The sequence below is a fragment of the Laetiporus sulphureus genome, assembly GCF_001632365.1.
Source record: "Laetiporus sulphureus 93-53 unplaced genomic scaffold LAESUscaffold_55, whole genome shotgun sequence".
Lineage (NCBI taxonomy): Eukaryota > Fungi > Basidiomycota > Agaricomycetes > Polyporales > Laetiporaceae > Laetiporus > Laetiporus sulphureus.
Window position 1 is genome coordinate 53,147 of NW_024468564.1, and position 12,899 is coordinate 66,045.

General features: G+C 51.8%; 6 protein-coding genes across 6 annotated transcripts; 2 read left to right on the forward strand and 4 right to left on the reverse strand.

Annotated features, from left to right (window-relative positions):
- The first annotated feature begins 850 nt into the window (after positions 1-850).
- LAESUDRAFT_450779 (uncharacterized protein) lies at positions 851-3,495 on the forward strand. The gene is made up of 15 exons (XM_040902517.1): positions 851-986; positions 1,062-1,091; positions 1,145-1,157; positions 1,208-1,262; positions 1,318-1,368; positions 1,431-1,660; positions 1,717-1,761; positions 1,811-1,864; positions 1,917-1,976; positions 2,035-2,122; positions 2,180-2,223; positions 2,276-2,298; positions 2,351-2,371; positions 2,420-2,567; positions 3,019-3,495. The coding sequence occupies exons 1-15, from the start codon at positions 958-960 to the stop codon at positions 3,031-3,033; spliced, it is 906 nt and encodes a 301-aa protein (XP_040759528.1). The 5' UTR covers positions 851-957; the 3' UTR covers positions 3,034-3,495.
- LAESUDRAFT_450793 (uncharacterized protein) lies at positions 3,496-5,387 on the reverse strand. Its single transcript, XM_040902518.1, has 5 exons — positions 5,055-5,387; positions 4,726-4,994; positions 4,591-4,666; positions 4,200-4,531; positions 3,496-4,140 (listed from the first exon to the last, which is right to left on the reverse strand). Exons 1-5 carry the CDS (start codon positions 5,146-5,148, stop codon positions 3,958-3,960), a joined length of 954 nt encoding a protein of 317 aa, XP_040759529.1. The 5' UTR covers positions 5,149-5,387; the 3' UTR covers positions 3,496-3,957.
- A 2,027-nt stretch (positions 5,388-7,414) lies between these two features.
- LAESUDRAFT_752496 (uncharacterized protein) lies at positions 7,415-9,049 on the reverse strand. The gene is made up of 6 exons (XM_040911728.1): positions 9,008-9,049; positions 8,765-8,948; positions 8,435-8,709; positions 8,304-8,379; positions 7,924-8,252; positions 7,415-7,858 (listed from the first exon to the last, which is right to left on the reverse strand). Exons 2-6 carry the CDS (start codon positions 8,889-8,891, stop codon positions 7,643-7,645), a joined length of 1,023 nt encoding a protein of 340 aa, XP_040759530.1. The 5' UTR covers positions 8,892-8,948; positions 9,008-9,049; the 3' UTR covers positions 7,415-7,642.
- Positions 9,050-9,529: 480 nt separating this feature from the next.
- Positions 9,530-10,320, reverse strand: LAESUDRAFT_686230 (uncharacterized protein). Its single transcript, XM_040905921.1, has one exon. The coding sequence runs from the start codon at positions 10,095-10,097 to the stop codon at positions 9,609-9,611; it is 489 nt and encodes a 162-aa protein (XP_040759531.1). The 5' UTR covers positions 10,098-10,320; the 3' UTR covers positions 9,530-9,608.
- A 402-nt stretch (positions 10,321-10,722) lies between these two features.
- On the reverse strand, positions 10,723-11,742 carry LAESUDRAFT_815692 (proline iminopeptidase; the record flags this gene model as incomplete). The annotated part of the gene is made up of 2 exons (XM_040914713.1): positions 10,723-10,948; positions 11,006-11,742. 2 exons carry the CDS (start codon positions 11,740-11,742, stop codon positions 10,723-10,725), a joined length of 963 nt encoding a protein of 320 aa, XP_040759532.1.
- A 377-nt stretch (positions 11,743-12,119) lies between these two features.
- On the forward strand, positions 12,120-12,745 carry LAESUDRAFT_739017 (uncharacterized protein; the record flags this gene model as incomplete). The annotated part of the gene is made up of 2 exons (XM_040910960.1): positions 12,120-12,231; positions 12,294-12,745. The coding sequence occupies 2 exons, from the start codon at positions 12,120-12,122 to the stop codon at positions 12,743-12,745; spliced, it is 564 nt and encodes a 187-aa protein (XP_040759533.1).
- Between the last annotated feature and the right edge of the window lie 154 nt (positions 12,746-12,899).

Genomic DNA, 12,899 nt, shown 5'->3' on the forward strand with positions numbered 1-12,899 from the left:
TCCAACAGATATGGGTGCGGACGATTCTCAACTTGCTGTGGAATCAATCAATCAGTTCTTATTTTGCTTTGATAGCGATCTGCAGACTCCGAGGTAAGGCCCGCGTGATCGTCAGATGTTGTTGATCATGAAGTTCACGCTCAGGCAGGTGCCGGAGGCAACTTTGACGCGGCGTGCATGTGGCCCACAAGTAGTTCACTCCGTCGCACAGGTTTCAGTGGGAGTACGGTCGGACGCGATGTGTACTCTTTTGGCGCGCTGGGCCTCAAACGGTGAGAGGCAGTGTTCAGCGCTCTCTGCACGCCATGATGGCTTCGCATGTGAGGCAAATCACGTTCAATCAGAATCAAGAGGCACGAGAAGCGCATCTTTCCGTCCTTGTATTTGGTCTCGACTCTCACCCACTTCCAATCGGCTGTCATTTTGTGGGAATAGGAGTGTTGAGGACGGGAGTGCTGAGGGCGAACCTAGATGGAGACGCCACAACGATACTAACAGCCGAGAGGACCGAGTCGCCGACCACTCATGCTCCGATCAGAAAGCGCCAGTGCGCCAGCGGTTATCGGCTCTAGGCACGCTAGGAAGCCAGTTACCACTCTACAAGTCCTGTCATTGATGATCATGCGGATACATTTTTCTGATCCGATCTTTGCAACGTGTGAAGGCGATGAAGGTTCGTGCGGGAATAAAAAGTTTTTTGCACATCTGTAAGTACGGTGAAACGCGAAACATTGATGCTCTCTCAGACTTCTTTTCCAGCTGATGTGGCATGGAAACGAAGTTGATGCGCTGTGCCTTAGGTCTTTTCTGTAGCGGCCTAGCAGGCACACGACGATCCATACAGACGCCGACATCAAGCGTCAGCAAATGGCGACGAAGCACGTCCGGAGCGCGGTTTTGGTTTATATTGAGGCGCCGCCCTAACAGGCGTAGGATAATTTGAGCGTTCATGGCTTGATGGCGGCGACGAAGCGTCACTATGAAACGTGATAAGAACGGTTTCTTCGCTCCTCGGAGCGCTTTCTCCTTTTCTTCCATCTCATTCCTTTCCTCCTGGGCAGAATGACAACGTCTTTGGAGGTCAGACTGCTGTACGTTCTTAACTGATACGTTTCCATCAACCAGCTCATGTTGACCATTGCAGCACGGGCCCAGAGGTCGGGATTTCTTTCGTCTCCTCGTATCGCTCATGCTGATTACGAAATAGTTTCTGGGGATGCTCCTCAATTGGGCATTGCTTGGAATGTTGTTTGTTCAAGTCTGTGAGTCTGTGATCAATCATCTCTACCATCATTCTATGTTCATTCAAGCACGAAGATATATACCACGTCTGCTTCCCAAAGGACCCCCTCTCGTTGAGACTCTTTGGCAAGTTTTGTTTGATTTCGTGAATGCATGTGAATTGCTGATTTGTTTTGATATTGATACAGTCTATGGAGTGCTTATCTATGAGATCATCCAATCCGCTCTCATCGCTGCGGTCGGCTTCGACTACTATGTCTACGATTATGGCGACGTCTCAGGACTAACAACGTACCACAACGGATGGTTCAGCGTCCCCGTGATGTGCGGCGTCATGTCTGCTGCGGTGCAATGCTTTTTTGCTTGGAGAATTTGGGTCATATCGAAACTCCGAATCCTTGTAGGAGCCATTGTTACCGTATGTCAATGTTTTCAAGCGTTTGCGAGAGTGTCTACATCTCATTTCAACGATAGATCGCCCTTGCCCAAATGTCGATTGCGATTGTGGGAGGCGTGAAGGTGAGTAATATCTTCAGTATCCAGCATAACAATATTGATGTCTTTGCAGCTGAAGCTTCTGACGTCGACTTCCGATGAGAATACCGTGACACCCTACATTGATGTAAGTTCGTATCTTGTTACGGTGCATTCATCTGAGGGACTGACATATTCAGGCATGGCTTGCTGGCAGCGCACTAGATGACATTATTATCGCCATCAGTATGACGATCTTCGTACGTACATTGCACCTGTTCATCAGCCGCCATCACTATACCTTCATAACGTTTCCAGCTATCGAGAGCAAAAAAGGGCTTCAAGGCATCGGACGCGCTTCTCAATCGTCTGATTACCCTTGTCATCGAGACTGGGTCATTGACAGGTGCTCCACTTCCGCACTAAGATCTCGCGAATATGCGATAACTCAAATCACTGATAGCTACAATTGCGACGATCGATTTGATTCTGTTCACCACGAAGCCGGTACGTTTGTTGTGCCGTTTTTGTCTTAGAAAGTCCCCTCATGCCTTTGCAGCAAACTTACCTGCACACAGCTCCGTATGTACCCCACTATATATTCTTTTTTCATACCTCATCTTCACGCTCCCAGGGTGCTGGTGTTGTCGAAGCTGTGAGCTCTCATTGAAATAATCGTTGACAATTGCTGATGGGCCTGTAGATACGCAAATACCTTACTGATTAACTTCAATAATCGAGCCGTGCAGCGCCGTCCCGACGACACTATCATTTCATTATCCAGGGTTCAACCGGAGGCCTCTGTGTCCAGTAACACGCCACCAGAATACAGCGTCAGCAGAGGCTTCAAGATAGAGGTGGTGCGAGAGACATATACGGACACCGCAGTGAGTTGAACATACTTCATTGGCAAGCATCCAATTTATGGCGTCTAAACGCAAGGGCGGCATGGTGGTGCGCAATGCGGATGCAGCATCGGAAGATGATATTGAGCCCATCAAACGTACGTTTTGCACTGATGGACGGTGCACGTTGCCTAATCGTTTCTTTCTTTCAGCACATTCCCTTAGGGACTGCTGATCGAATGTTCACGGGAAAGCATACTGGAAGCCGGATTCAACTCCGGACTTGGCTATCGATCGCGCGATTGGTCCGTGAAATGGAGTTCAACCTCCATGAACACACTATGGGCTACGACTACTATGAATTGCACATTCCTATGGTTGCCGCGACAGTTTCTCCGTATGCCCGATCCACACTGTTATCCTGGTCGCGTTTGCTCGAATGGCTCTGCCCGCGCACATGTCGCAGGTGTAAATATTCGGCTAAAGAACATGTACTATGGTCTCGTAAGCAACTCCTGTCGACACTCCGACTACTCCTTCCCTCGGCATGTTCTCTCGATATTTTTAGCTTATATGGAACTCGCTGGGGACACGCTTTGCTTAGCGAGCAGTTACCTAGGTGCTAATTTCACATAGGTCTTGAGCGACTGTCAATATGATCTCGTTCCAAGATATCGAGCTGCGGTAGTAAGATTCTATCGTCGCCATCCACTACTGTTTTCGAGCTCAGCGGCATCAGGGCATAACCGGTTGCCGGCATTTAATGCCTGAACGACCGCTCGCGCATTACGCTGGATTGCTCGTAAATATGTTCCCTGATTAATCGAGATATCGGCCGTCTTTGGGCCCTTCGCTTCTACCTATGGGTGATATAGGAAGTCTATACTCGAAGGCGACATACGAAAAACAGACACTCAGAAAGGTACGTCTACGCCCTCCTCAGGCCGTGCATTGTTATTCACAACGATAGCCGTCGTCACATACATGGCACTGATGTTGCCACTTTGTCCCTGTAATGATGGAAAAATCATGCATGAAGTCTCTTCCTCGCTTCGCCGTGTTTGTCAGGTTCACGATTTGGCCTGATGGTGCTCAGCGGGCGATCGTACACCGATGAGCACAGCAACGTAGTCATTCTATGTGCTTGCGGTGTCTTCATTCTGCAAGGTGAGGATGCGTTGTGCAGGGCCGTGCACATGCGCAGGAGGTATGGACATACGGACATATGTGCAACGATGTGGACGATGCACCATAAATATAGACTGATATATGCGCAGTGTATGAAGCTCGCCGTCGGCGGAACGTCGCTTGTGAACGCTGGAGAGATCACGCCCATTAATGCATGCCAATCGGTTCCGCATACATATACACCCATGACGGGTCCACGTGGCTTGTATTAAACTTCCGTCTGGAGTACGTCCTTGGAAATATGCTTGGAAGCGCCATCTGAGACGGCTGTCTCTGACCAAACAACGCTGCAGTCCGAATGCAGCGCCGACAGCCTCGCTTCTGACAGCAGCTCGCTCGACAAGGCCACGCCGCGAGTGACTCGCAGGATGATGAGCTCCGGAGCGATGCACTGTATCAAATAGGCATCAGATAAGCCAGCCATTTGTAAGCAGCTCAGAGGGGACGTACCGCAACCTGCAGCAGCAGCGGGATGAACAGGTCTGCTGCCGTATTCTGTAGGCCGTAGAGGATGATGAACACAATCGAGATCGTGCTGTAGGGAAGGGCGGACTCCAACACCATTGCGGCTATCCCCGCGTATGTCTTTCCATGCGCTTGTCCTAGTGGTGTCGAAGCGATGACGTGCCGCATGTAGAGAAGTCGCGAGATGAGGAGCAGCGTGAGGAGGATGTTGAGCGCGATCGATAGCGACCAGTACGGAACGGAGAAGTCCAGCGTTCCACTAGCCCAGAGGCTCGAGTTCGGACGGGCGGCCTGAACTGTAGTGAGAACGGATAGGACTGGCGCATGGAACAGACTAGGTGAAGGTCGGGAGAGGATGATGAACGATTCGCCGTACCAGCGGAGGCTAACCACATGAGAATGGGAATGATCATAATCCACCAGTTCATCCAGACGATGTATATTCGATAGACCTGGCAGTTCGGAACATCAATATGGTTATAGAAAATCGTACAGAAATTGTCAGACATACCAGTATACCATCGGCGAGAAACGTAGCTACGAAAGCAGAAGCGTTCCCCGCAGTATTGAAACGACTTGCTTGCTGTTCCAGCAGGAACGCAAGCGGGCCGCCCGGATGATTACGATTGTCGATCCACGCCATCTCGTTGAAGTGGATATTCATGCTGATGTTTACAGTAGCCATGGAGAACAGGACTACGATCAAAGGCATCCACCGCAAAAATCGCCTCTTTGTTGCTACCTGGTACGCGCATATAAAGAAGATTGCCATGTGTATGCCTTCGCGAGAAACAGTAGAGGCATCAAGGCATGAACAGCAAAGGACCAATACAAACGCACCGTAGGCAATCGCGCCTATGTAAACTGCCGCATTGTTAGCTTGCTCGAACCATATCTCTGCCGGCGACTCGTCTGGAGCGTTAGGATTGGCCATGTTGGGGGCCAACTGATGGGGCCAACTGGAGATCGTCGAAGGTGCGAATGACTGCGTCGCACCAATCGAAGGTTCAAGGGATGCTGCCAGGATATCGGGTAGACGCGAGCTCAGCCGTCACGGTCACAGATGCATGTGCGAATGGCTAGCCTGCAAGATACGTTACCGCATGACATTAGGAGGACAGGCTGCTGATGTGTAAATCACATAAAGATGCGCGCGGCACCGTACATGAACAAATCCACTAAATGAATTGATTCGTTTGCGGACCCTGCTGCAGAACTGGCTAGAAGCATTAGCATAGCCTTCTCCCGCATCACAAGCAATTTGCTATGAGGGTTCCGTCACGAAATGAATTCGCATGGGAGCGCAAGATAGGTACCCGAGAGTCAATGGGAACGATGACAGACGAACCGGGGTGATGCTCTACGGCTTCTAAGTTTTCCTCAAAAGGATAGCAATGGAAGCTCCATGATTGTCAAACGGTCAGTGTCGCAGCGATTGTTGGCGGACCTTTCATTGATAGCTGGGGTTGAGGGCGCACAATTGGCCCGTCGGACATAGTGACTTCCACCACCATCAGAGAACCTGATACAGACCGCCAGACCCGCATTCTTAGTAGTGATGATGATGGGCATTGGGCACCCGCGCGAAATGCCAAGTAACATGGCGTGCTTGCATATAAGTCTATCACGCGTGGTAGGAGAGAGAGCGGACGTCCGTTGAGCTCGCAGTCTTGCTCATGGAAGTACTAGCTCAAGTTCGTGGCCACGCCGCGTGTTCCGCCGGTGATCGCGGTGCAATGATCTAAGCGGCGCTGCTGAATTCCTTGCTCATAATCCGAAGTGAGCTCGACTGGGAGATGCGAGAAGGTGTGTGAAGGACTCGCAATCGGAGAACATTACTTGGGCAGCCATTGTACGTGAACCGCGGTGGATATCGAATCTTTACATGGCTGGGGGTCGAATATCGAGTCCCGGCAAAAGGCGGAGTTCAGACTCTGCACCGAACGCTACCGACGGTAGACCTTGGACTGATCCTCGATGACCGTCGTGCTGTTGGCGACGCAGGACCGTCAGACGTGCTGAATCACTCTCAGTACGATGCCTCCGACCTACGTAAGCGATTATCGATGATGCCTGAAAGCGAACTTACACGATGCTCGCAACTCGACCGGACATATGATATACGATCACAAGTTACAGGCCTGAGGGACAGCTGCTCTGCACCATAGCTCACTCTATGCAAGAAAGCCGCCTGTCCTATTGGCCGTATTAGCAGACACCTCGGTCAAGTCACAATTTCAGAGAGCCATTCGCCATCTGCCTGTAAATGTCATGCTTCTCCCAGAACGGTGGGTCTATCGACTTTTCGAACGTGGCCCACTTCACCGTCCTCAAAGAACCGTGCGCACACATTTCTGCGCGATGTCTCCCCGCCCATTGTTGACGAGTGTCAACACGCGGACGAGGTGCGGACGGTCGATGACAGATCTGTTGTTGAGGCTTCCACAGGACGAAACCAGTCTGGGGCTGCGCTGAGTGCTGCGCTTCCTCCGGAAACTCTTGAAGCAGCTACATGTTCGGCTCCTTGCACAGTCTGGACGCCGCAAGCGAGTCGGAGAGAAGGAAAGCTGCCTGCGGATTCCGAACTCGGACACGAGGATGCGCTATACGGGTGTCCCAGAAGGTCGAGCGCGTTTTGGATGGCGAAGTGGTCGAGCAGGTCGACGGCCCAAAACGTCGGCGGCTTCTGCTAGAGGTGCGTCGTGAGCGCTTATTTCTGAGCTGGTTAAGAGAATGTCAGGATCATGCCGTCCATCATGAACACGGTGAGGTTGGCCATGATTGCGAGAGGGCTGCGGAACGCGTTTGAGAGGCCTCTCGCTACGGATTGCATGTGCACACTCCAAGGGTATGGTAGGGTTGGAGAGCGGTGTATGACGAGGTGTGGCCCATGGTCTCCACTGGATGTCGTCCCCGTGTCATGCCCTTCAGCCAGAAAACATCATAGATAGATGTATCATCTGCGACATAAGCATTATCAGAATGCATTGAAGCTGCATGGCCGGCAGGGCTTACTCATACTGTCGTCATTGTGGTTTTTAACCGGGTCCGAATCACTCCTGCAGAGCCATTGAGGACAGCAAATAGATAACATTGGCCAACCGCTGCCACAGAGAAGCCAGATGTTGCGATAGTAGTTGAACGTTGTTGAACATCGAAATATTGATGCTGAACGTTTGGACACAGGATGCAAAGTGAGCAGTTCTGTGGCCTGTAGCCAACAGCATATGGATCATCGATTACCTCGTACATGAAAATCATGAACTTCTACTGTCATAGCTGCTGATAGCAAGGCAAAGTACAATCCTCGTAGTACACGAATAAGACCAGTTTTCAGACACCCCGCTAAACAAGCGTAAGTGGAGACGCTACAGCGATCGATAAGCAGGTATAGTACCAGCACAGCATGCGCGCAACTCTGCACTTAGCTAAATCAGATCATCCGGAGATGTCTTCGTGTCTGCAGGAACCTGTGAGTCGTCGTGCAGAATCATCATGGATAGGTCATGGGTCCTCGAGCCGTCCGCCGATCGACCCAGTTGGCCGCGGAACGTCACATTCCTCGGCCCAACCTGGCGGAGAATGTCCATCGACCATGCATTCCCACTGGCGATGCGCATGATGATCAAGTCCGAGACAATGCCCTGGCAAATACACATTCTCCATATGAGTGCTAGTCAATCAATCCGTGAGCTGACGAAATGCCAACCTCGAGTTGCACGAGCAGGGACAGGAAGAGGTTCGCGCCGATGTTGCGGACACCATACAGTATTAGGAAAAGGAACGACACGAGGCCGTACGGGAATGCTGATTCCACTATGATGGCTTCCAGGCTGGTGTAGGTCGTCCTGGCCTGCTCGTTCAGCGTAGCAGGAAGCTTCCGCCGAAGGTCGACGAGTCTCCATAAGAGGGTGATAACCAAAAGGACGTTGAGGGACATTGCGAGCGATGCGTACGGCACTGATAGGCTGAGTGTCGAGTCGTCCCAAGCACCACCAGTTGCACGAGTGGCCTGAATGCAGTGCAGCACAGACATCACTATAGAGCACGTTCATAATAACAGGATACAAGACAGTGGCCGGGACTCACCTGTTGAGGCAATCAATATCACTAGCAAGAATGTCGTAATGTAGAAGTTGCGCCACAAGGCATAGCAACGAGCAATCTGACAGCCGGTGTCAGTTAAGGTGGCGCAGTGACGGAGCGATTGCAAGACAAACCAAGAGTCCATCTGCGAGGAAGAACGTAATCACGGAAGTCGTAATCGACGCAGCGTTCACTGGCAGGGACTGTTCATCTGAGAAGAATGCGATCGGTCCTCCAGGGTAATTGCGCTCGTCAATCCACGCCCTCTGGTTGAAATTGATGTTGCAGCAGATGCTGATCGTGGTCAGGCTGAACATGGTGAACGCGAAGATGAGCCATAGATGATGGGCGGTTCGCTTGCTGTGCAGTATCGAGCGAGTAGTTGCGTAGAATATGGCTGTTTGCAGCCCTGGGAGAAGTGTGTGAGAGACTCGAAGGGATGAATGGCATGCAACATGACTGACCCCAGGCCATCGCGCCGATGTAGACGGATGCGTTGATGGACTGTTCATACCACAGTTGCTGAGAGGTCTCATCGGTAGCATACGACGTTTCCCCCGCGGAGGATGCAGCAACAGTGGAGGACGCCATCGCAATGGGCACAATTGTACGTAGCGAGTCTGCAAACCTAGGGAGCCCGCTTTTTTACTAACCGAGCTACGTGTTGGCGATCAAATGGCATTGAAAAGACTTAGATGTAAACCTACGCGTTCTCTGGATGCCCCCAATAAGCCATCGTCAGTGCGGGAGCGATTGCTCCGTCGTTCGTGTCACAGCATGCATCAAACCCTACATGCTTTCGGATGGCATGCATAGAGACCCCAGAACCGTAAAAGCAGGGAACTCAAGCGATGAAGCATTTGCAATATCATCAACTATATCTCTGACAGCGCGTGTGACGGGATGAGCCTTGCCTGATTGAACATTGATAGTACCCTGTCAATGATCATGACAACCGGGGGGGGGGGTCGCCATGAAGGTCCGAGGTGTAGACACATGATGTGCCTGCAATCACGACTATCCTATTCAGTGATAATCAAGAAGCCTTGGCGCGGATGATTGAAACCTTTCCGCGCGAAGTTGATGTGGCCGCCTTGTTCCTGGGGCCTGAAGCTGCACGTTTGCTCAATGGTCACACGTGCCCCGCGGTCTGACTGGGAAACATGCAGGTGTGAGGACTCTGAAGTTTTGATCTAACGAGCAATTAATCGACCAGCATTCCACGGTGAGACCAGTACGATATTCGCTACAAGAGGTTACGAAGTCAAGAAGCCTTAGGCGCGCGTCTATGTACTAGTACTACGCGGCTCAACTATTCACGGCGCTGGCCTCTGTGGCTACGTATTTCTTTTCATCCTCCTTCCAGTCCAAGTAACTGTTCTCTACCCAATCCCTCACCTGCACCCAATCTCGACAAACGTGTGTGACCCCAGTGCCGTAAGCCGCCTGCGTTTTCCTACCATCCACGTTCTGCGTCGCGAATGCAGGTTCCAGCGTGATATCGGCACTGCACAGCACCATCTGCCGCAAGTACGTGAGACAATGGAGTGCATGTGCACCGTCGTGGTCTGCGCGCGAATCGTTTCGCCCATTGAACATGCGGCGGAAGCTATTGAGACAATGCATCTGGTGATACATCGACACCGCGTAGTAGTCGTCGTCGGTGGGTTCCTTGTCTCCGGTGGCAATGCGGACGAACCCGTGACCGTGCGGTATCACGGATGCCCAGTCGTTGTCGTCGTGCATGCCATACCGGTCTGAGTCGACAACTTCCAGAGCCGCCTGGTGAGGGTTCATGGGTAGTCTTGATGGCCGTGCGCCAGATGAGCTTGTGCTGGCGATCGCTAGGTAGCATCATCCACGTCAGCCATGCTGTAGGTGAGTGGTCGAATTCAGGTGCGTACCATGCATTGAAGACACGGTAAACACAATTCCCAGGCCATTCAGCAAAGTGGAGACGATGAGCGCGAACACTCCAGTGTAGACCACTTTGTCGGGTAGAACGTAATGGTTGCGAAGTTCGCGCAGCATAACGAAGGGCAATAATGAATGAGCAGATCGTCTCGGGCTTATGTATATTCCTTCAACTAAAAAGGTGAGGTATGACCCTGAAGACTGAAGGTGATACTGATTTCATATTTTCTTTCTCAGCCAAACTCTCTGTACCAAGTGATGCTCGTCCGTTTATGGCGTACGTTCTTATCATATTGAGGAGCTCGGCTGTTCAGGTTATGTATTCAATCGCAATATCCCAGCCTCCCTGCCACCGTGCCATTCTGAGCATGCGCTTCTCATCGTAGTACTCGTGATGATCAGACGTGTAGCGACTGTGGTCATTGAACACCGCAATTGATATTGATCGCGTATGAAGTTGTCACACAGATACGCCGAATCAATCGCACTCCCGCTCAGCACCCGATGTCTACTCCAATGCCAAGAAATTGCCGACCACCTGCAGATACCTCTCCCGCTCCTCCCAGAACGGCGTGTGACTGGAATTTTCGAATGTGATCCATCTGGCATCCGGAACGTATTGGTAAAATGGAGCTACCACAAAGTCTTGCGCGATGTCGCTCCCACCATTGATCACAAGGGTAGGCACGCGAATCCGATGTAGCCGGTCGATGATGCTCCAATCCTGCAAGATCCTATCCCCATTCGTCCATCGGTGAGTTGTCATCGCATAAATTGCACATTTGACTTACGGCGCGCTCGCGACGGTCGTGTCGCCGTCTTTCCCGAAGATTTGCTCAAAGGAATACATGAACTCTTTTGGCATCGGCCGGACCGTGCAACCATGCACCTGGTTGAATTTCCGCATCGCCTCTCCGAATCGGTTCGGATCTACCATGCCGGCTATAATTCCCTGTTGGACGTCCTCAGGGAATGCTTGCATGAGCTGCGCAGTCGAGCGGCCCCACAGCTCCGAGGATGCCAGAGTGTTTGATAGGATGAGATGTTTCAGCCCTTCGGGTTGCTTGCGGACCGCATATTCGGCCCCTAAGACGCCGCCCCATGAATGACCTAGGAGATCAAACGAATCTTGGACGGCGAAGTGCAATATCAGATTCATCAGCTCGTCAAGGAACAAGTCAATCGACCAAAAGCTTGGATCTTTTTCGCGGAGGTGCGTCGAACGTGCGCCGCCAATCTGGTCGTAGAAGATGACGGGGACGGACGCATACGTCGCGAGCTCGGCGATCGGGAGGAGGTAGTCGTGGGAAAGTCCTGGGCCTCCATGGAGGACGACAAGAGCGGAACGGCTGCTCGTGGAGATGTTGCCAAAGATCTTGTAGTACGTGTGATACGTTTCGCCTTCGTATACAAACGGGACGGTGCCCTCGTTGATGACTGGCGAAGAGGCAGTGGCAATAGCACCGAAACAGGCCACGGTTGTGAACAGAGCGAGCAGCGTGCTGCACAAGCGGGCGCCGACTATCATCGTACGATGAAGATGAGACTTGGATCGGATTCGCACTTACGTTATGAGAGTGAGTGGTATATAAATTGTGAGCACCCTCACATTTCTGACAAGTCTCAGCGAGAGATATCCAGTAGATGCTTGACGTTGCGCACTGTGACAGGTGACTGATGGAAAGCTAACGCGCACAGTGAATTTGAGCGCTTGCCATCCCTACTCGTCCCCCCTGATGGCGAGGAGATTAGAGCCCCCGCTGGAGAAGATTGGGAACCAGCTTCACACACAGTATGTCGCGCGATAGAGATTAACTCCAGCATGTCTCTATGCGCCCGAGCCATGCATTCTGCTGAAGTGAAGTCGCTCGCAGGACAACGGACAGTCACGATTACACCTTCGCGATGCGCTTCCAAAGCGTGATGTCTCTCGCTCTGTGGCTTTTAAGTGTCATCAACCTGCTCTACATCTTGCGATCGTTCAAGGCGTTGATATCACGTCCTCAACTGCAATACTGTAAGTGTTAATTTATTATGTCAGACTCATCATGGCTCTCTCGATGTCTCATACGCGTGCAGCGTACCGAGGCCACGATCACCCACAATATCTCCCATTTAGCGACGAGCTCGTCGAGATGGTCATCGAAGAGAGCGTGCACTATCCACTCCAGGGCCTCGCCTCCGACGGCCAGTGGGACTCGCTGTCATCCGAGAGCTACGGATACGTGAGGCTGGGGACCGACGATCGCCTGTTCGCCGTGACGATGTTCCACGAGCTGCACTGCCTGCGCATGTTGAACTTTGCCTTTGGCAAAGAGGGCATTGCGACGCCCGAGCACATACGACATTGTCTGGGATACCTTAGAGACGGGATATTGTGCACGCCGGATCTGACGCTCGAGCCGGGGGATTTCGAGGAGAGAGACTTTGAAGTGGAGAGGATGGGGGCGACGCATTTTTGCAGGGACTGGAGTGCTGTGTATCCGATTATGGACGAGAACTACGCCGTGTGGAAGGCAAAGCCCTCTTGAAGGTAGTCGTTTCCGTCCTGAAATGTTCATTTTGTTCGTTCTAAGCTTTGCACGTTTCAGGATTTACCATTGGGTCCCTGCTAGAGCTGCAATAGTGGCTCAAACGCCACTCTGCCAAGTATCCAGCGACGTGGTTCCGTGTCACCAAGTCATA

Coding starts and splice junctions, on each gene's coding strand:
- LAESUDRAFT_752496 (XM_040911728.1), bottom strand. CDS start 8,891: ATGGCGTCCTCCACTGTTGCTGCATCCTCCGCGGGGGAAACGTCGTAT. Junction 8,710..8,764: donor CATCGGCGCGATGGCCTGGG/GTCAGTCATGTT, acceptor CACTTCTCCCAG/GGCTGCAAACAGCCATATTC. Junction 7,859..7,923: donor CCCTGCTCGTGCAACTCGAG/GTTGGCATTTCG, acceptor TGTATTTGCCAG/GGCATTGTCTCGGACTTGAT.
- LAESUDRAFT_450779 (XM_040902517.1), top strand. CDS start 958: ATGGCGGCGACGAAGCGTCACTATGAAAC. Junction 1,263..1,317: donor AATGTTGTTTGTTCAAGTCT/GTGAGTCTGTGA, acceptor TCAAGCACGAAG/ATATATACCACGTCTGCTTC. Junction 2,299..2,350: donor ACTTACCTGCACACAGCTCC/GTATGTACCCCA, acceptor TCACGCTCCCAG/GGTGCTGGTGTTGTCGAAGC.
- LAESUDRAFT_450793 (XM_040902518.1), bottom strand. CDS start 5,148: ATGGCCAATCCTAACGCTCCAGACGAGTCGCCGGCAGAGATATGGTTC. Junction 4,995..5,054: donor CATAGGCGCGATTGCCTACG/GTGCGTTTGTAT, acceptor TTTCTCGCGAAG/GCATACACATGGCAATCTTC. Junction 4,667..4,725: donor TTCTCGCCGATGGTATACTG/GTATGTCTGACA, acceptor CCGAACTGCCAG/GTCTATCGAATATACATCGT.
- LAESUDRAFT_686230 (XM_040905921.1), bottom strand. CDS start 10,097: ATGAACCCTCACCAGGCGGCTCTGGAAGTTGTCGACTCAGACCGGTAT.